General features: G+C 47.2%; 1 protein-coding gene across 1 annotated transcript in view; it reads right to left on the reverse strand.

The window, feature by feature from the left end:
* The window catches only part of EBF2 (EBF transcription factor 2), a 193444-nt gene extending 192334 nt beyond the window's left edge, over positions 1-1110 (reverse strand). Inside the window, exon 1 of the mRNA XM_049631619.1 lies at positions 515-1110. Coding sequence (XP_049487576.1) covers positions 515-645 — 131 coding nt within the window. The 5' untranslated portion in view covers positions 646-1110. The remainder of the gene's footprint in view (positions 1-514) is intronic.
* Positions 1111-20530: the final 19420 nt, after the last annotated feature.

Raw genomic sequence — 20530 nt, forward strand, 5'->3', positions numbered from 1 at the left:
CCGGCCTATCCCACTCCTCGCGTCGCCGCCGCCGCCGCCATCTGGCCGCGGGGCTTCCGGCCTCCAGGAATCACCCGGCAAGTTGCGGGAGGAGAGGCGCTTGCACGCGGAGTGGCGGAGCCCGGGAGTCGCCGGGAAGCCGGCTCTCCTCCGGCGGCCGCGGCTGCCAGCTCGCGTCCTCACGCTCCGCTCCGGGCCGGCATCGCAGGACTAGGGGCTGAGCTGCAAGGCGTTGGATGCCACTTTGCTATTTTTCCTCCCAAAGAGTGGTGTGTGGGGGAAGGAATGGGGGAGAAACACAAACGACCCAGGCAGTTCGGAAACTTGAGTGTTGGCTAGGGGGTAAGTGTCCCCCTGACTGCAGCGACCTGCCTGCCCTGGGTCGAGCCCCAGCGCGTGGGGCGAGGGCGACAGATGGGGGAAGAGGGAGGGGACACACAGAGAGACGGTGAGAGAGAGAAAGCGAAGGAGGGAAAGACTTAAGAACGTAATAACTGTGAGGCCATATCGTTACCTCTGCGCCGCGACATTGGCGTCCACCACGCCGACATTCCGGACCCAGGACCTGACGGAATCCATCTCGGCACCCAGCGATTTGTCTTTCAGAGCTGGTCCTCTTCCTAAAGTATCTTGAATCCCAAACATTTAAAAAGTCTCGTCTACTGTCGCTTTAAAAATACGAGTTACAACACTGTCCCTACTGTTCCCAACGCTGTCACCAAATGGTGTCCTCCAAAAGCAATCCAAGAAAAGGGATCAAGAGCCGAAGTTTGAGTCTCTCTGGAGGGGAGGGGTGGGGGGAGATAACCCGTCCTTTGCTTCGCGCGTGAGGTGCGGACTGATGTAGTTAAAGTTTGGGTTTTATCCTCCGCAAGTTCAGATCTGCCGCCTGAGGCCCTCCGTCCTAGGTCTCTCGCATCCTTCCAGCGGCAGCGCTGCCTCCAGAAAGTGATCACAATTTAGAAGCATCACCTGTTCTGGGAGAAACGGGAGATTGATGGCTGCCTAATCTCTCTCCTTCCTCCTGGTCCCCCCCCCTCCCTGCTCCTCCCCACCGCTCGAATTTAGAAAAAAAAAAAAAAATCCCCAACAGGATCAGTTGTAAAAGGAAGGGGAAGACCCGGAGCCGAGAGGAGGCGGTGGCTGCGAGCACCGCGGAGCCGGGCTGCAGCCGCGCGCGGGCCCCATGAATGGGTTACTACGGCCGCGGTCGCGGGAGGCGGAGCCGCGGCCCGATAAGGAGCCTCATTTGCATGGACGCTCGGGATTGGCCGGCGCTGGGCAGGCCGGGCCGACGTCCTCCGGCGGCGCGCGCCACGCTCGGCGTTGCCGGGAGTCCGGGAGGTGAAAGGGGACAGAAAGCTGTGGACGCTGCGTCCTTGTCCAAACTCCGTGTGCGTGCGTCGGCTGGGGGCCCCAAATCCTGCAGTGAAGGCTAGTGATCCGACCCTGCAGGTTGGGATGCGCCCGCTCAGTCCGGCCGCGGGAGCGCGAAGCCTTCGTGGATCCCGCCTCTAGGTGCAGATTTTTGCAGCCTGCCGGAGGCATATTCATTCTCGGGGCTTGAATCTGCGTGCGTATTTGTGAAGAAGCGGAGAGTGTGACCACATGCACTTATGTTTTGTGCAAACGTTCCCCAAAGCAACCCAGTTCCCTGAATGGCTCTCCCAAGTCTCCTGTTTCATGGTGACACTCAGATTTTGTGTGCGGTTTACAAGTTGTTGAGAGAGGAGGATATATGAATGAAAGAGGCACGGTGGGGGAAGAGCAAGGCTCCAGTGCTAGTCAAATAAATACAGTGTCTGGGGAAACGGTCAAGGAGCTAAGGAAAATACCCCCGGGCAGACACTAGCGGGAGTCGCACCCGTGTGGATGAGAGCTTGCTGACAGATCGTGGTAGGCTGAGAGCGAGAGCTTCTCGGTGTCGTCCCAGAGGCCCCCTCCCGTCCCCCCCCCCCCGCCAGAGCCCACCCCATTCCAATTCGCGAAGCCGGGGGCGGGGGGGAGGGGGGAGCCAGCAGGGAAGTCGCGGAAACTTTGCCCAGGGCGCGCGGTCGCCGCGTTGCTGGCCGCAGGCTGGTGGCTGCGAGGCGGCGGCGGCTCAGCCAAACAGCTGAAACCCTAGACGGCTTTTTAACTACGCCGGGCAGCTCCCGGTGCCTATTAAAAATCCTCCTGGCTGGGTGTTATTTTCTTGCTACTCCTTTTGTATTCTGATCTGCGCATAGATCTGCTGCTGAAATCTAGAACACCAGCGCGAAAACAGATTTGAAGACAATGAATGCAAATCTGTGCTCAAAGACCATCTGCCATGGAGGAGACAAATCAGCTGTTCCACAGTTCGAGCGACTGCGCCCGAGCCTCCCGGCTTCATTACCAGGAGGGCCTTGGCGAAAGCCTGGATTACATTCAGGAGACTTTCCCCTCACTTAGGACTCAAATTTGAGCGTGAATTGACTCTCGACCAGATCCCATAGGTGTAAGTGAGCGCTCAGAAATGAACTGCGAGAGTTTGCCGCTAGAGGACACAGCGCCTTGCTACTCATTGGCCTGGGCGGACTGGAAGCTCACACTTTCAGAAAATGTCGCTCTCTTGAGAGAGGGACAGGTCTGCGCCTCCACTCTACCCCAGGGGCAAACTGCGACCCTGGACTGCTCCAGCAGACCGCGCCCCAGGATGCGCAGGTCCCTACTGCTGAGATTCACTTGAAAACTAATGAGGAGGAGGGGAAGGCGAGCAAACCCTTTAAGCACAAACCCAGGGTGCAGGGATTGGAATAGTTGATTTAGGGGGCGGAGAACGTGAAACCCCAGCCTCTGGGTTGTGCTGACTGTGGCACTGGGACCCCAGAGCTCTGGCTTGGACAAAAGGGAGAAATGAAGGAAGATCGGGCGCCAGAATATGGAACGGGACTGTCATAGAAGCCAAGATAGAAGTTGTCCATAGAAAAAAGGAGGGTAGGAGAGAAATGTACAGGATTGAAACTTCTACCCTGTTTCAAACCAGCAATTCTCTATGGATAATTTCGGTTCCTGCAAAAACCAAGCCCTCGGAGTCTTCTACCCCGACCCGCCGTCCTTGTAAATCTCTCTGAACTTAAATCACCCAGCCCCATTCTCATCAGAGATGTGTGCCCAGCGGAGCCTATGCCTCGGGTTCCTTGGAGTGTGGGACAGCCCTCGAGTCCCTCAAGAGGTGTTGATGAGCCCGGCGATTTTTTTCAAGGGGCCTCTCAGCTGCTGCACCTCGATGCTGCCCAAGAGAGGTAACCAGCGCAGTGCGAGGGACTGTGAGGCAGCAGTGGGGCCAAGCCCGGCCGGACCGCCTGCCGCTCAGGCCTGGGGTGGCTGGGGTTAAAGGGCAGAACCCGGGTCGAGGACGCTGGCTCTTCTCTCCCCCAACAGCTGCTACCCAAATTATGCCCCTCTGGATGTGAATGAATTGGTCCTTTCTCCGGGCTCCCCGCTGCCCTCCCCAAACCAGAGGGCCGCGCAATGCGGGCGCCCCCACCTCACCTCCCAGAGACAAGTTCAGGGGCCGTTGTGCCCTGCCAGGAGGTAGTTTGAAGAGTCGAGACCCCGGAACTTTGACCGGGGAGGGGATGGGAGCTGCACCGCACCCCTCCCAGCCGCCTGCGCTAGGAGCGCCCTCCCTGCGCGGGTTAGGGAGCTTGGGCAAACACCCGCCGCACCGCTGGGAGCCTACGGGCTGCGAGCCGCCGGCGTCCAAGTTCCCTCTGGGCGGGGACGAAGTTCCGGGGCCAGCAAGGGAAGGACAGCTGAGGGGACAGGGAGTGGGGGTAGCAGCCTTGGGTCCAGCAAGGGGGCGCCCGACCTTTGGGGAGCAGGGAGCGTTTCTGCCAACCGGGTTGGGTTTAATTCAGTTTGTGCAGATTTTGGGGAGGGCGGACGCAGAGTTGGCCACCCTCGCAGAAGGAGCGTTGGTTAGTGGTGAAGTGAGACGCTGCTCCTGGAGGGTCACTCCCGTCTCTGTAGCCTCTGGCTACCCCCAACAAACCTCCTTTTAGAGCACGCCACACAAATCCCGCCCCGAGCCGCGCGGGGGCCCGGCTGGCGCAGCTGCGGCCAAGGGAAGCCCGGCCCCGCGGGGGTGCCAAGCCCGCGCGCGCATCCCCGGCTCCGGCCCGCGAGCTTCGTTCCGCCCCTTGCCAGGGTCGAGAAAAATCTTAAATGACCTTTATTCCAATTCTAAACGATATTCGATTGACACAAAATTGAGGTGGGGGGTGGTGTTCCGTCTTTTACCCCCTCCCCTCCTTTGTTCGCTCTTCCCAAGGAACTCCCCGGGTTTCTTTCCGTTCACGTTTCACATCGGCACTTCAGTGCGGTGTGTTCAATTTCCTCCGGATCGGTTTAAAAGCCCGGTTCCCCAATATCGTTCGGTCCAGTCTTCTGGGCGCCGCATCTCTCCTTCGGGTCAGAGGTTCGGAAATTTTTCTTCGAAAATTGCTCACCAAGCCTCGTTCTCGTCGGGCAGGACCCTGGGGTGAAATCAGAGGTGTGAGAACACCCCCCCCCCGCCCCGGCCTTACAACCTGACCTTCACCCCCACCCTCCCAGACACTCCGTTTGGGGCCTGGGTCTGCGCAACCCGAAGAACAGAGGCTGGTTGGTACCCAGGGAATTCGATCCTTAGGGACAGTCATTCTGGGTTTCGTAAATGGAATAAGTAAGCCTCTCTTCGTGGTTTTTCCAGTTTGTTTGTTTTAGTTGGAACCTTTGCTTTTTTTTTTTTTTGTAATGGAAATAAAGGGATTTGCTCACCATCTCCGAACCCTGCCGAATATGTAAATCACAATCCTTCGTGGAATATTTTTTCTAAATATCCAACTCCACTAACCCCCACTCCAAATTTCAACGTTGGCATTTTTCTTACGAAAACTGGGCTTGTATGCTCCATAAATAAAAATTCCCTAGAGAAGGAGGGGGGAAAGATACTACTGTACTCACAAACGCACGACAAATATTTCAGGAGGACTTCACCATCCACACCGAACACTTCTCTTTCGGGACAATTTGGTGTGAAGTTAGATTTGCTTCCTGATTTGCTTTTACTAAGTAAGGGGGACGGGAGCAGGCACCGCGGCCAAAATGCGGGGGCACGGAACATGGAACGACGTTTTACAGACACACGATATTGCTCACACCCAGGCCAGTCGGGACGCTGCAATGAGTTTACCCGAAATGGGCTGTGGGACCCAGAGTTGCCTCTACCCTAACACTTAAAAACTCCAGAAAGCACTTCCTCCCCCTTCTCTCCTCTTTTTCTTCCTCCTCTCTGGCTTGCTCCCTCTCCCCTCGCTATCCCGCCTCTGAAACACCCTTCCTTCCCGTTCTCCTATTCCGGGCGCAGAGAGCGAGGGAGCCGGAGCCGAGGCAGGGAAGCAGCAAGGTCAAGAGAACAAATTTTCGAAGCCGCGGCCGCGGTTGGGTGCTTGGAGAGCTGGCGTCGGCCCTGGGCCCGCGGCCGCGCGGGAGTGGCTGCCCCGGGAGGTGTGTGTGTTGGGTGGCAGGTGGTCTGCAGCCTCCAAGCGAGCCCGGGGGCCTGGCTTCCTGGGTGGGTGGGGTGGCACGCGCGTCAAGCCCCCCCCCCCCCCCGGTCGGCGCTGCGCGGGGGTAAAGCGGCCGGTCGCAGGCCCTTCCAGGTACCCGTGCACGACGACGTTGGCATCTGCGTCGCCACGGCCCTGAAGGCGCAGCGACCGAGGGGCAAACTGACCCCGAATTAAGCGACCCCGGAGAGCAGGTCCTCACTCAAGAGGAGGTTGAGGGTAAGATACAAAGGACCCGAGGCAGGACGTTCACCCAGCACTAGCCACACTCTGTCTTACCCTTAACCTCGACAGCGACACTTTCAGAGGGATTTGCTGGCTCCCGAGATGCAGATGTACAAAATGAGAATGGGAGACGGCCTTTCGTCCGATAACTTGGAGAACTGGGAACAAAGACCCATGCCAGTCTTCGAATACACCACGGTGGCAAGCAAGATAAGGCCTTTCAACCAGAAAAAGTTTAATGTGACTTTTTCCCCCCTGTCCCTTTCTTCCGGTGTCTCAGCTCGGTTGAGGGGAAAGATAACTGAAGAGATACTCTGAGATGCCCCCGCTCTTTTCCTGGTGGTCCCCTCCCCCAGCCAGCCGGCAGGGGAAAGCCCTCGGGACCTCCCAGCTCCTTCCCAGCTCCCTCCCGGCTCGCGGCGGAGGTGTGAGCGATGTGTTGATTATTCATATTTTTGCCGAGCGTACACTCCGCCGCGGCCGGCGCCGCCGCATTTCACACGTACACTCACGTACACACATGCACACGCGCTTACTCTGGCCGGGCGCTCGCTCCACGCCCGGTGCGCGGCGGATCGCGGCCCCCATCCGGCGCCGCCCTCCTCGGAGAGGGGGAAGGGTGGCCAAAGGGTCCCACTCGCCCTCCCCAGGTCGCCTCTTCCCCCTGGCCCCCAGAATCACCCTTGGCCTCCAGATCCAGCTCGCTTCTCCATAATACACTTGTCTTCCCAGCTCCGGGAGGGGGTCGGGGGTGGCGGAAACAACTACAAATATGACACCAGCTGGAATTTCCGTTTGGCACTAGGCGAACTCGTCCTCCAACCCACCCACACCACTGTCACCTCCACCCGCAGCACACACCTCCGAGAAAATCGAGAAAAAGGCACTTGAGTAAAATGCATGCTTTCAAGTTGTCTTTAAAGGTGTAAAGTGGATTTCTAACTGTGGAATTTTCACAAATGGTCCCCAAGGGCTAGAAATTCCATCTCTGGATCATGGGGACCCACCCCCTCCCACCCCCGCAACCTCTGGAGCTAGACACGCATTTCGTGGCCTGTGGATGCAGGGAGTGCGGGCCTGCATGAAACCTCAGAACCAGCTGGGAAAACAGAGCTAGCTGGCCCGGCTGGGCAGCTCCGTCCCACCCTCAAAGGGGCTGCTTACTTCCACTTACTCCGGTTTCCCGAAAGAGAGCAGAAGGGGATCAAGGGCTTGGCGGTCACCCGCGTGGGAGCAGTCCCGGGGGCCAGCCGCTCTTAGAGCAGCATTTTTGAGCAATGCCGGCCGCGCCAAGTAGGGGGCGCTGGACTCAAGGCTGCAAAGCCGTCGCAGCTCCGCACTTTCCGCGGCTCTGACCCAAGACAAGTTGGGGCGCTTCAGTTGCTCCTACAGGGCGGGCAGCGTGACGAAGGAGAAACTCTTGCAGCTGTGGTGTCCGCAGATCCGAGTTAGAGCCGCGCATTCACTGGTGAGGTTTGGGGCATCTGATCTGACTCCCCTGAGCCTCAGTTTCCTAACCGGTAAAAATGCGGGGCGTTATTCCTCCGAACCTCAGTTTCCTTATGTTTATTCCCCCTGGAGCCTCCCTTGCCCTACGGCGAGAAAGTGGGTTAGCTCATGAGAGTGAGCATCAGGCACGTAGTAAGTGTTCAGTAAACGCGAGTGTGCCTTCACCACCTGCATCTGTAACGTGCCCATGCTAGTGTTTGCTTGTGGCACCTCACTAGGTCCTGTGAGTCTCCTGTGGGGGTCGCGTTCCTTCCTACCTGGCCTTGGCGCTCCTCGAGACCGCAATTCTGACTTGCTTGTCTTTACAGCTCCTCGGCCTGCTGGTTCCCGCAGTGGGCGCTGCGTCGTTTTGGTTAACCTTGGAACTGTACCTAGGAAGGCGCTTTGGAGCCTGATTGGTGCTCGCAGGTGTCAGAGGGCACGGAACGCAACCAAGTGGGGGCCTCCCGGGGGAGGGAATGGCGACTTCCTAGGGGTCTGCTTTCGGAGCTCAGCGGTGCCATTTTCCGCCGCAATTGACTGGGCGCAACCAGGACCTGCCATGCGGTTCGCTGGGAGGACCGCGACAGCAGGAGCGCTGGGATCGCGGAGAAGATCACCAGGGAATTGAAGAAAATCTCAGAGTTTAGGAAAGGTCCTTGGGTTCCTGTGACAAGCACCAGTCGATTGGTGGCTGGGGAGAGCCGGGAGCCTCTCCCTGCCCTGCGCCCTACCGGGAGACGCGGCTCCAAGGTCAGCGCAAAGGAGAGCTCGGGAGCCACGCTTTCCCGAGACCACGTTAAAGGAACCGGGAGGCAGGGAAGCAAGGAGGCTTAAGAACCCAGACGCAGAGAGCGGAGTTGGCAGAAAAGGGGGAGAAGGACAGAAGGAAGAGAGGGGTTCCAAAACTGTGTTTTCCACAAGACTAACGCCTCCCAGAATCCCCTTTTTTATTGCACCTTGAATGCCAAGGCAGTGCATGGTCCTGCAGGAAAAAAGTATACAAATACACATAAACAGCAACAGAATAAATTCAGGACCATCCCTAACCGCATCAACATAAACAAATGCTAATATTTGGGTGGGTTCCCTCCCAGTCTTTCTTCTATGCATATTTGTGTTTTCTAATTTGTCATCTTTTGACTGACTTATAAGCATATTTTTCCATACCATTAAATATTTTCCTACAGTAGCATTTAATATTGGCTTAGTATTTCATTATCCAGAAAAGATCTACCGTAAGTTGTTTCATCAGTCTGCTGTTGTTGACCATTTGTTTCTAATCCTTCACCATTATAAACAACACTGTGAGGAACATCTTTGTGGCTTTTCACATAACTAGAATTCATTCCTTGAGATAAAGTCCTCGACATAAAATTGCAAAATCAAGACTATGCATGTTTAGAAGCTTTGATGCAGATTGAAAAATGGTCCTCTTTTTTTTTAATTTTTTTTAACTTTTTATTTATTTTTGAGACAGGGAGAGACAGAGCATGAACAGGGGAGGGTCAGAGAGAGGGAGACACAGAATCCGAAACAGGCTCCAGGCTCCGAGCTGTCAGCACAGAGCCCGACGCCGGGCTCGAACTCACGGACCTTGAGATCATGACCTGAGCCGAAGTCAGACACTTAACCAACTGAGCCACCCAGGCGCCCCAAAAATGGTCCTCTTTGAAAGACTAAATGTACAGTCTCTTCTCCCCCCACCCCAACCTTCCTTAATCCTTGAAGTTATTTTCTTATTTTAAAAATTTGCCAATTGGATATCTGTTGGTGTTTTTATTTCCACGTTATGTCTCTTTCATGAATTTCCAGTAAGGGGAAATCATTTTTTCTTCACCCCACCATCATTTGCATGTTGAGTTTTTAATCTCAATTTCACTGTCTCATGGTGTTGAGATGGTTGATGGAGGAGCAGACACCATAGCATACATTCAATGCAGGAAGCAAGAGGAAAGAGGTACCAGAAGATTCTGTACCTTTGTACAGCAAAGTAAAAGCTTTTCCAGAAACAGCCCTTATGTCTCCTTGGCTACAACTAAGTCGCATATTCTTATCCATAGTCAGATGGGTAACTGAGAAAGCAAGTCCCCGCTTTTCCGTAGTTGTGTGATAGGCCTCAGAGATGGGGGTTGAGAATCACATTTGGATCAGACGAACAAGCCCTCCACAAAAAATGTGTCTTCAATTGCATGTGATTAAATCTATTCATCTTTCTCTTTATAATATCCTCCTTTTATGTTATTCTCAGGTAATCTGCCCCCATTCTAAAGTAATTTAAGTATTGACCTAAAACTTATGATGTCTTTTCTATGAAAAATTATCCCGTCAATAAATAAATTTGCTTCTGTGGTCTTGGTTTCACTTTCATCAATAAGCGCCAACATTTTGAAAGCCTGATTTTAATAGAAGATTAATTATAAATGTATCTAAATATTTAATTAATTTGTTCTTTCATTCAAAACATATTTTATGTTTATATATCAACTATATGCCCATCATGATCGCAGGTCGTGATCTCACGGGTTCGTGAGTTTGAGCCCCACCTCGAGCTCTGTGCTGACAGCTCAGAGCCTGGAGCCTGTTTCAGATTCTGTGTCTCCCTCTTTCTGACTCTCCCCTGTTCATGTTCTGTCTCTCTCTGTCTCAAAAATAAATAAACGTTTAAAAAAAATTTTTTTAAGAGTCTATATATCAACTATATGCCATCTGGAATTTATTGTGGTTTATGTTATGAAATAGAAATCAAACTTCTGTCACCAAATAGTTGTAATAAATAGCATTTATTAAATAATCCACAATTTCCCCCAAAATGTGAGATGTTACTATATATATATAAAACAAATGCTGAGATTTTTACATTGGAATTGGAGATTTGTGATATATTTAGAAACTAGAAAAGCCACGTGCTATTCAGTTTGTTCATTTTATTTTATGCCCTACAGTAAACCTTTGTAGTATTCCTTATATAGATCTAGCAAATTTTTGTTTAAGTTATTGCTAGGTAGTTTGTGAACACACTTTTTTCTATTATAGTTACTAATTGATTATTGTTGAAAAATAAGGAAGTTGTTCGTTGTGGAATCAGTCATTTTACTTACCTCCCATTAGTTGCCGTAGTTTTTGAACTGATTCAGTTAGACTTCCCAAATAGACAAATATATTACCTACTTAATGATAACTTGGTTTCTTTCTTTCCAATAAATATGCCTATTTTACTTGTTTTATTGCATTGGCTACGACCTCTAATACCATGTCAAATAGTAGAAGTGTTGAAGAGAAACTTTGTCTTATGTCTGAATATTATGGATATTTTTGTAATATGCCATTATTAATTTAACTATTATGTCAGATATTATCAAATAAGTATGTTAATTCTTAGGTTTCTAAGAATTCTGAGCACAAATATATGTTGAACTGTATCAAATACATTTTTAGCACTTATTAGGATAAGTATAGAATTTTTCTCCTCTTTCTGTTATTGTGATTAATTATTAACATATTTACTAATGTTACCCTATCCTTGCATTTCTATAACAAACTGAACAGGGTCAATCATTTATTCATTCATCACAAATTTATCAAACCCTCACCTTGCTGGAGGCACCGTGCCCACCAATGCCCAGTCTGTGCCCTTGTGGATGGAATTTATATTCCAATGGGAAAGATGGAAACTGATTTACAGTTTTCTCTTGTTAATTCTATCTTTGCAAGTCTGTGATGTATTTGATCCCCTGACACTCAGCATTCATTCCCTTCTGCTGTGCCTTCTTGTCCTGGAGTTTAATGCTATGAAGAAGTGGTTAACTCGAGGGGGACCCAACGGGCTACAAATGATCTGAAGAGCTGTTCAACCACACTGGCAATCCAAGAAATGATCATTAAAACACCAGTGAGGTATAACTTTAGATCTATCAGATAGACCAAAACTAGAAAGTCAAGTTTTTGGTACACTGTTGATGGGGATGTAAACTGGAATAGTCTTGAGTAATTAAAACAAAACAGAACACAACATTCAAATATGCTCTGGGGGTCATTCCTATGTCCCTGCTTAGAGTTTGCCTCTCCAATTATTCCAATAATTTTGTAAGCACCATATTTCTTTTATCAAATTCCTTTCTGCTTATGCTGTTTAAAGGAATTTATATTTTTTGTGCCAAACTCTAGCTAACACATCAGGTTTTGGTATCCAGGTTATACAAATACTGCAAAAAATAATCTGTATCTTTTCTTACATTCAGGATTAGTTTAAATAGCATATGACCTATGCTTTTTAAAATAAATTGACAGTATTTTCCCATAGGCATCTTATCTATCTAATTTATCTAATTTATTTGATAAGTTACCTAATTTATTTGATAGCTATTGATTTATTCAAGTTTTCTATCTCTTGGTGATTGTATTTAGGTAACTTCTATTCTCATAGAAAACTATTTTAAAGTGTGCAATTATAGACATATACCTTGTTTTCTGCTGTAATTTACATTTTCTATATCTGAAATAATTTTTCTCATTTCCATTGTTGCATATTTGAATGTTGAGTCACTGTTTTGTTTTGATTACTCGAGACTATTCCAGTTTACATTCCCATCAACAGTGTACCAAAAACTTGACTTTCTAATTTTGGTCCATCTGATAGATCTAAAGTTATACCTCACTGTTGTTTTAATGAGCATTTCTTGGATTGCCAGTGTGGTTGAACAGCTCTTCAGATCATTTGTAGCCCGTCGGGTCCCCCTCGAGTTAATCGCTTCTTCATAGTATTGTTCATTTTCTCATTGGATTTTCAGCCTTGGAGACTGTTGTTCCGAATGCCTTTTGCTGCTGCTGCTGTTGTTGATGTGGATGATGTGTCTTGTGTGTTGAGATGTTAATCCCTTGTTAGGTTTAGATGGTACAACTATTATCTCTTAATTTATCATTTATCCATAACTGTCAGTATTGTCTTTTTTTTTTTACTAGAAACGCTTCATGTTTATATTGTCAGTTCCATTCATTTTTGTGCTTTGCAGTCTTATTTAAGAAGTCTTTCTGTCTTCAAGGTCACAAAGAAATATCCCTATACTTTTATTATACTTTTCTCTTTCATATTCATGTGCTGAATCTCTCTTGAGTTTAACTTGTAACATAGTTAAATGATAATGGTCCAGATTTTGTTTTCTCCATTGACTGAGCCACAAAAATGGATGGCTAAATTGTAACATGGTAAGAAAGAAAATTGTCCCAAATCTGGTTTAGGACAGAATTTCCTTGTCTATGTGATGTAATATACAATTCCTCCTGGGCAATGATTAGCATTCCTAAGCAATTTATTGGTAGACTTTACTGAGATTAAAAGCACCTTCTGAGTTGTGGGTCTTGAGAAGAATTTGATATTAATTGGCACCCTTTTTATTGTAGCATCTTTTTCTGTGAATTTATTTTCCAAGAGAATACTCTTTGAAATTACTGGCTCAGGACACTCTTCCTTCATGGCAACTTTGAAATAAAGCTTTGACCAAGGCTTATAATCATTTCACCAGAAAAGTTGTTGTCACGATTGTTTATATGCTCTTAGTTTATAGACACATTTCTCAGTTCACCAAAGTGCCTCCTGGAGTAATTTTTCAGAAATGATATGTGGATATTATCCTTTTTTCCAGCAATATCACTACCTTCATCACAGTTCTGTTTGATAATAATCTCCAAGAATTGTTTAGAATCCCTTCATAGAATGTTGACAGTGTTAGCTCTGAGTGAATTCTTTACTCTCAGTGTGGTGACAATTGTGTAAACAATAAATTCTTAAAACTGTTATTTTTCCAGTGATTCTACATTGCTTCAGCAGACTGATCTCTCTCTCTCTCTCTTTTAAATCCAAACTCTCTTTAAATGTCTAAAGATTTACACAATCTCAATCAAAATAACACCAGCATTCCTCATGGAGCTAGAACAAACAATTCTAAAATTTGTATAGAACCAGAAAAGGCCTTGAATAGCCAAAACAATCCTAAAAAAGAAAGCCAAATCTATAAGCATCACAATTCCAGACTTCAAGCTGTATTACAAAGCTGTAATCATCAAGACAGTATGGCACTGTCACAAAAACAGACACACAGATCAATGGAACGAATAGAGAACCCAGAAATGGACCCACAAATGTAGGGCCAACTAATCTTTGACAAAGGAGGAAAAAATATCCAATGGAAAAAAAGACAGTCTCTTCAGCAGATGGTGTTGGGAAAACTGGACGGTGACATGCAGAAGAATGAACCTGGACCACTTATACCATACGCAAAAATAAACTCAAAATGGATGAAAGATCTAAACGCAAGACAGGAAGCCATCAAAATTCTAGAGGAGAAAACAGAAGACAACCTCTTTGACCTCAGCCACAGCAGCTTCTTACTTGATACGTCTCTGGAGGCAAGAGAAACAAAAGCAAAAATGAACAATTAGGACCTCATCAAGATAAAAAGCTTCTGCACAGCAAAGGAAACAATCAGCAAAACTAAAAGGCAACTGACAGAACGGGAGAAGATATTTGCAAATGACATCACAGGTAAAGGGTTAGTATCCAAAATCTATAGAGAACTTATCAAACTCAACACCCCAAAATCAAATAATCCAGTGAAGAAATGGGCAAAAGACATGAATAGACACTTTTCCAAAGAAGACATATAGATGGCTAACAGACACATGAAAAGATACTCAATATCAGTCATCATCAGGGAAATACAAATCAAAATCACAACGAGATATTACCTCACACCTGTCAGAATGGCTAAAATTAACAACTCAGGCAACAACAGATTTGGCGAGGATGAGAAGGAGGAACCCTTTTGCACGGCTGGTGGGAATGCAAACTGGTGCAGCCTCTCTGGAAAACAGTATAGAGGTTCTTCAAAAAATTTAAAATAGAACTACCTTACGACCCAGCAATTGCACTACTAGGTATTTATCCAAGAGATACGGGTGTGCTGTTTCGAAGGGACACCTGCACCCCCATGTTTATAGCAGCACTATCAACAATAGGCAAAGTATGGAAAGAGCCCAAATGTCCACCGATGGATGAATGGATAAAGAAGATGTGGTATATATATACAATGGAGTTTTACTCAGCAATCAAAAAGAATGAAATCTTGCCATTTGCATTTAAACTAGAGGGTATTAGCGAAATTAGTCAGAGAAAGACAAATATCATATGACTTCACTCATATGAAGACTTTAAGATACAAAACAGATGAACATAAGGGAAGGGAAGCAAAAATAATATAAAATATAATAAAATATATTTTAAATAAATAATTATTTAATAATATAACTATTTAATAAATTATATAATAATAAATAAATTATTTAATCAATTATTTAATAATTTAAATAATATATACTTTAAGTATATAATGATTTATATTATATATTATAATATATAATATAAAATATATATAATATAACATAATATAATTTATATTATAAAAACAGGGATGGGGACAAAACATAAGAGACTCTTAAATATAGAGAACAAACAGAGGGTTGCTGGAGGGGGTGTGAGATGAGGGATGGGCTAAATGGGTAAGGGGCTTAAGGAATCTACTCCTGAAATCATTGTTGCACCATGTGCTAACGTGGATGTAAATTATGAAAAATAAATAAATTATAGAAAGTAAAAAAATAAAAAATAGATAAAATATGAAATAAACTTTTCCACATAAAAAAGATGTCAGATATATATATATATATATATGACATCTTTTTTTAATATATATACATAATGGAATATTACTCAGCAATCAAAAAGAATGAAATCTTGCCATTTGCAACAACATGGATGGAACTAGAGTGTATTATGCTAAGTAAAATAAGTCAGTCATAGAAAGACAAATATATGATTTCACTCATATGTGAACTTTAAGAAATGAAACAGATGAACATAGGAGAAGGGAAGGACAAATAAAATAAGATAACAATAGAGGGGGAGGCAAGCCATAAGAGATTCTTAAATACAGAGAACAAACCGAGGGCTGCCAGAGGGGTGTTGGGTAGGGGGATGGGGTAAACGGGTGATGGGCATTAAGGAGGGCATTTGTTGGGATGAACACTGGGTGTTACATGCAAGTGATGAATCACTAAATTCTATTCCTGAGATCATTATTACACTATGCGTTAACTAACTAGGTTTTAAATTTAAAAAAACAGTATTCAGATAAAACTTAAAAAAAAAATAAATGAAATAAAATAAAATGTCTAAAGACTTCACATACCCAGTGACTGCTCGTCCTAGGGTGGGGGCAGGGGCAAGCACGTCCGTTTGAGTTTCCTAGGTTCGTCCTCCACATTTCCATGCTTCTGTTTCATCTATAAAATGGGATAATGCCACATTTCAGCTCTCTTGCTAACGTTTTCAGGCGATGGGAGTTAGAATGGAGCCTTGTATGGATTTTGTCGAGCTGCTCCAAGACTCAAGGAAAGAAGAGAAATACTTAGAATTACTGTACGTTTTACTTTTCTAGATTTAGACTTTTCATTCTATGGAGAATGAAAAGGAAAGCTACTGCTAGAGGCAGTTGTACTCAAGAGCGCCACTTGTGTCTGAGAGTTTTGTTTTCGTATTTATTATGTTAAACTGGGTCAGTGTTCCCTGGGGCAGTGACCTTTTGTTTGGGGACGCCGCTGCCCTTACTATGGCCAGCCTCTGCAGTGCCCAGGCTGTGTTTAGAATACAGCCCCAAAGAGATGTCTATTCAGAGTGCTAGAGCCATCCGCTCGCCCCAAGACTCTCACTGTGCCCAGTGGATGGCTCTGTGGCACAGATAGAACAAAATTCTCCCTGATCATCTCCAGTCCCAGCTGCTTTGAGTTAGGGCATGCTGGTGGGGTGACTTCCACTGGCCCTAGCAGTTTTTCAGTTGAAGAAAATGCATAAAATGACTACAAAGGAAACACCTGTTTAGGCAGACCCTTCCCTCAATCCAGTCTCACCTGCCATATATCTTGGAGAAATTCCTTGAAGTTTATAGTATAAGAATGGCAAATCTCTCTAGTTTCCAGCAATAATATGCCTTTTTATTATAATATTCTTTTGGCAATCTCAATAGGAATTTGAGGCATGGGCTCAGAGGACTGGAATCTCTTACTCAGTTCTATATCCCCAGCACCTAGTAAAATGTAATACGTGTAAAGAATGTGTGCGTGATGAAGAAGAGATGAATTCAGTGAATTATGAGCACATGATTCAAAGTCTAAATCAGGATCCTTTTGAGAATTAAAGGGGATATTTGCTAGATGAATCATCAGATTAGCAGTAGTAAAATAGTACTGTCCCCAACAAACCAGGATATATGATCACCCTATCCATAAGGAAAGTGAGGAAAAAAAAAGGAGAAAGAAAGAGGAAAAATGTGAGGCAAAAGAATGAGAGAGAACATAATGTCCTTGGATCCCTGGGAAAGTAACTCTGAGATAAAGCCTAGGCTGCAGGGAAGTTGATTGAGGAATGTTCTTGTCGACAGTCATTGAGGGGGTGTGGGAGAAGGAAGATTGGGCAGAGGGAGAAGTTCACTTCCATGGGCCACAGGGAAGTCTGAAACTGAGACGGCCCTTCAGAGATGACACAAATCAAGGCAAGGAGCCTGTGCCTTTGTACTCCAGCCTCAACTGTTCATGGGATGTGGTATGACCTTTGGTAAGGCCGCTTCCTTCCGTGGAGGTCAACTCCCCCAGGGTGTGCAGCTATGGGGTCTCACCGGAAAACACAACCAGCACTAGGGCATGCCTAGGGCCAGAAGGACGATCAGGTTCTACTCCCATTGGCCCATCACACTACTCAGTTACCTGCTTCATGGACGATGTTTACCCTCATCTGGGGAAGTTCCTAAAGGATTCATGGGACAAACTATAGTTCCTGCACTGCAGCTGGACCCAAGGTCACAATGAATACTCATCATCTTTCTCTGCAACCTATTCTAGATTCCCTTCATTCTCAAAAGGCATTTTAGCTGGTCAAGTTGACTTAGAGCACCATCCATGAGAAGTTTCAGTGTCTGGTGACCATACCTCTCTCAGGCTATGGCTGCTGGATTTTTCCATTTGCCATCACAATGGGGTAGGGTACCAAGAGTTTCCTCCCACTGGATCATTTGTCAGCCAAGCACATCCCTCGCTGTTGCCCTTATATAACAGCATCGCCCTCTTCTTCCAGTGATCTGGGCCAATCACCCGAGCCAGGAGAGTGGCTCCTTTCTTCAGTTGCTGGTTTCTTAGCACAAGAAGCCCCAAATAGCCAAGCAAGGGCCATCGCTTAAAGTTTAAAGTTCTTGCCATGTCCCATGTTGAAAGTTTCCTTCTGGAAACTAAGACCTCTAGGCCCACCTAGAGTTTCAGGGAAAAGAAGCCTAAGTTCCCTAAGTGGGTCACAGGAAGTGAAGAAATGGGGCTTTTCCTGCTGCCATACTGTGTTCTTCAGCCTATCAGGAGTGCAGTGCCACATGATGGCAGAGATGAAGGGAGGCTACTCATAGGATATCATCTCAAAACTGGCACCTCCATCATTCTATCAGGCCAGCAGTTTCTGGGTGATAGAACAAAATAGAGCCAGTGGGTCCCCTGCTTGCATACCCACTGCCATACCTCCTTTGTTGGAAAGCGGGTCCTCTGGTTCGATGGGACGTTTCGCGGGATCCCACGTGGATGGATCACTGTCTTACAAAGAATGAAAGTTGTGCTGGCGTGGGCGCCACAGGCGAGAAAAGCAAATTCACATCCCAATTCTGTGTTCATTCTAGTCAAGATGAATAACTGGCCACTCTCCACCAAGTGGCAGTTCATCCTATTCCAGGGAAGCTGCTGTCAAGAGGACCAGCATTAGTCCATTGCCGGCAGGTTGGACATATGGCGGCAGAGTGGCCAATCTTTGTGTGTGGCTGCTCACACTGTTGGCTCGTGAATCTCTGCTACCTTGGCCGTGCTGTCAACGTGCTCCTTGTGTCAGCACTGTGGCGGTCAGATACAGAGACGGGCTGAGTCGTTGTCTGCTTAGTTGTTAAGCACCTCTTTCCTGGTAGATGCGGTAACACGCACGTCAACACGTCACATAGATACCTTCACCCTTTATATCCACGCCAACAGGTCCGACCATGTGCCTCTTCCCCTGTCTTCTTTCTTTCCAAATCTTTCTCCTTCTAAAGCCCTAACAAACCACTGTTTTGCCACTGCCCACCAGTCTATGTGTGTTCTTCTTTTAGAAACTCATTTTTCGCACACAACACGGATGACCAGGCATACTGCCCAAAGCACTTCCCATTGAGAGGATTCTCCCTGCCACAGTCGTTCAGGGTCACCCCAGAGTGGGGCTGTATGTCAGCTGTGGTCCATTTTGGACTTGCTCCACATACCGTGCCGATCCATCTGTGAGCCACACTTGGCCTTTTCCTACCTCCATCATCTGGCCGTAGGGAACCACCCAACTCCAGGCCAGCCAGAGGTATGAACTGAGGCAGAGACACCGCTACAAAGATAGTGATGGGTTCAGCGAAGGCATGGAGGTTGGGCTTATTGACATATAGCTTTCTAACGTTCTCTGGCCTCGAACATGCCCCACCCCAGATGGACCACTCCCGTCTCACAACATACGGCTGCTGGGACCTCCAGACTTAGGACTTCGAAGGGCTGACAGAGCCCAGCTCATAACAGGCAGTTCTGGCTGCATGATCACTTGATGTCTCATCGTCAGTTGTCCCCTCTCTGCCAGAGTCCAGAAGCCTTCCAGGAATTGTTTTGCAAACATATAGCTCTCTGCTGAGATGGCCTGCTTGCTCCAGAACTCTAAGGACCTGTATTGTGATTGTGCTGTTGGGGTTTTTCCATAAACTCTACCGGATGCCTTTGGACGCCACAGATACCTCTCCTTCCATAGGGTTTATTGGACCATAAGGCCTGAGTATCACATTGCTAGAACCTCAACCTGGACCTGAGCTCTTTCCTGCTCTGGGTACCACCAGATTTGGCAGCCAATGGGAAAGTAGTATTCCTAGATGTGAAGTATGTGATTTCCAGAACCTGAGGCCCGCTGGGCATTGTGCTTCCTTCCTGGTGGTGAGAGGTACAAGATGTAGTAATTTGTCCTTTACTTTGAAGAAAATGTCCCGTGATGTTCCGGACCGACACACCCTTGGAAACTTTCCCGCCGTGGCAGGCTCTGAATCTTCACTGGGTTTATCTCTCATCCTCTGAAGCACATGTGTCTTACAAGGCTTTCAACACACTTGCCTCCCCTTGTTCATCTGGTCTGATTAACAGATGTCAACGGGCACCTGGGGCGGCTCGGTCAGGTAAGCGTCTGACTTCGGGTCAGGTCATGCTCTCCTGGTTCGTGAGTTCGAGCCCCACATCAGGCTCTGTGCTGACGGCTCAGAGCCTGGAGCCTGGTTCCGATTCTGTGTCTCCCTCTCGCTCTGCCCCTTCCCTGCGTGCACTCTGGCTCTCTCTTTCAAATATAAATAAACATTAAAAAATTTTAAAAAAAAAACCAGATGTCAATAGAATGGGCCACTGTGATATTATAAGACTATGGATGGGAAACATATCCCTGGGGCAATATCATAAATGTATATACTTGCCTGGCCCATATGAATGTGAATTGTGTCTAATCTTCTTTTCTAACTGGCAACGGAAAAGAAAGCAACTGCTAGATGAATGAGTGTGTACAATGGCTAAGACCATCTTAAGTCACTCTAGCAAAGACACTGTAACCAGCACATCAGCCAAAATCAGAGCTGCCACTTGTTTTAGTTTGTGACTGTCTATTGTCACCCTGAGAGACCGGTCTGGCTCTTGTAGGAGCTGGGATGATGTGATTACATGACGATATAATGGGGACCACTGTCCCTTTATGCTTTGGCTCCTTAGGAATGGCATGAATCCCCCCCCCCACCCCCATCAGGACATAACATTGTTCTTAATTTCCTGTCTTGGTTGGGGAACAGGATCGAATTTCAGAGGAAATTGGGCCAAGGAACCAAGGTGACAGTTCTTCCAACTACGAAATGTGTCCATTCTGATAGTGCTTTCAGAGACTAGGGAAATGGCATGAGATCATGATGGGCACAGTGAGCCCACTGTGAGCCAGACTCAGAACAGAACTGTATGTATTACCAAGCCCTCATATGCCCCCTCTCTGACCCAGGGGCCATGATGACACTTCAGCTGCCCAGGTATCAGTGGCAACTTGGAAGCTGTAGCCAACAGTCCTCCAAATGTCTGAATGG

Source organism: Panthera uncia, chromosome B1 (assembly GCF_023721935.1).
Source record: "Panthera uncia isolate 11264 chromosome B1, Puncia_PCG_1.0, whole genome shotgun sequence".
Classification (NCBI taxonomy): Eukaryota; Metazoa; Chordata; class Mammalia; order Carnivora; family Felidae; genus Panthera; species Panthera uncia.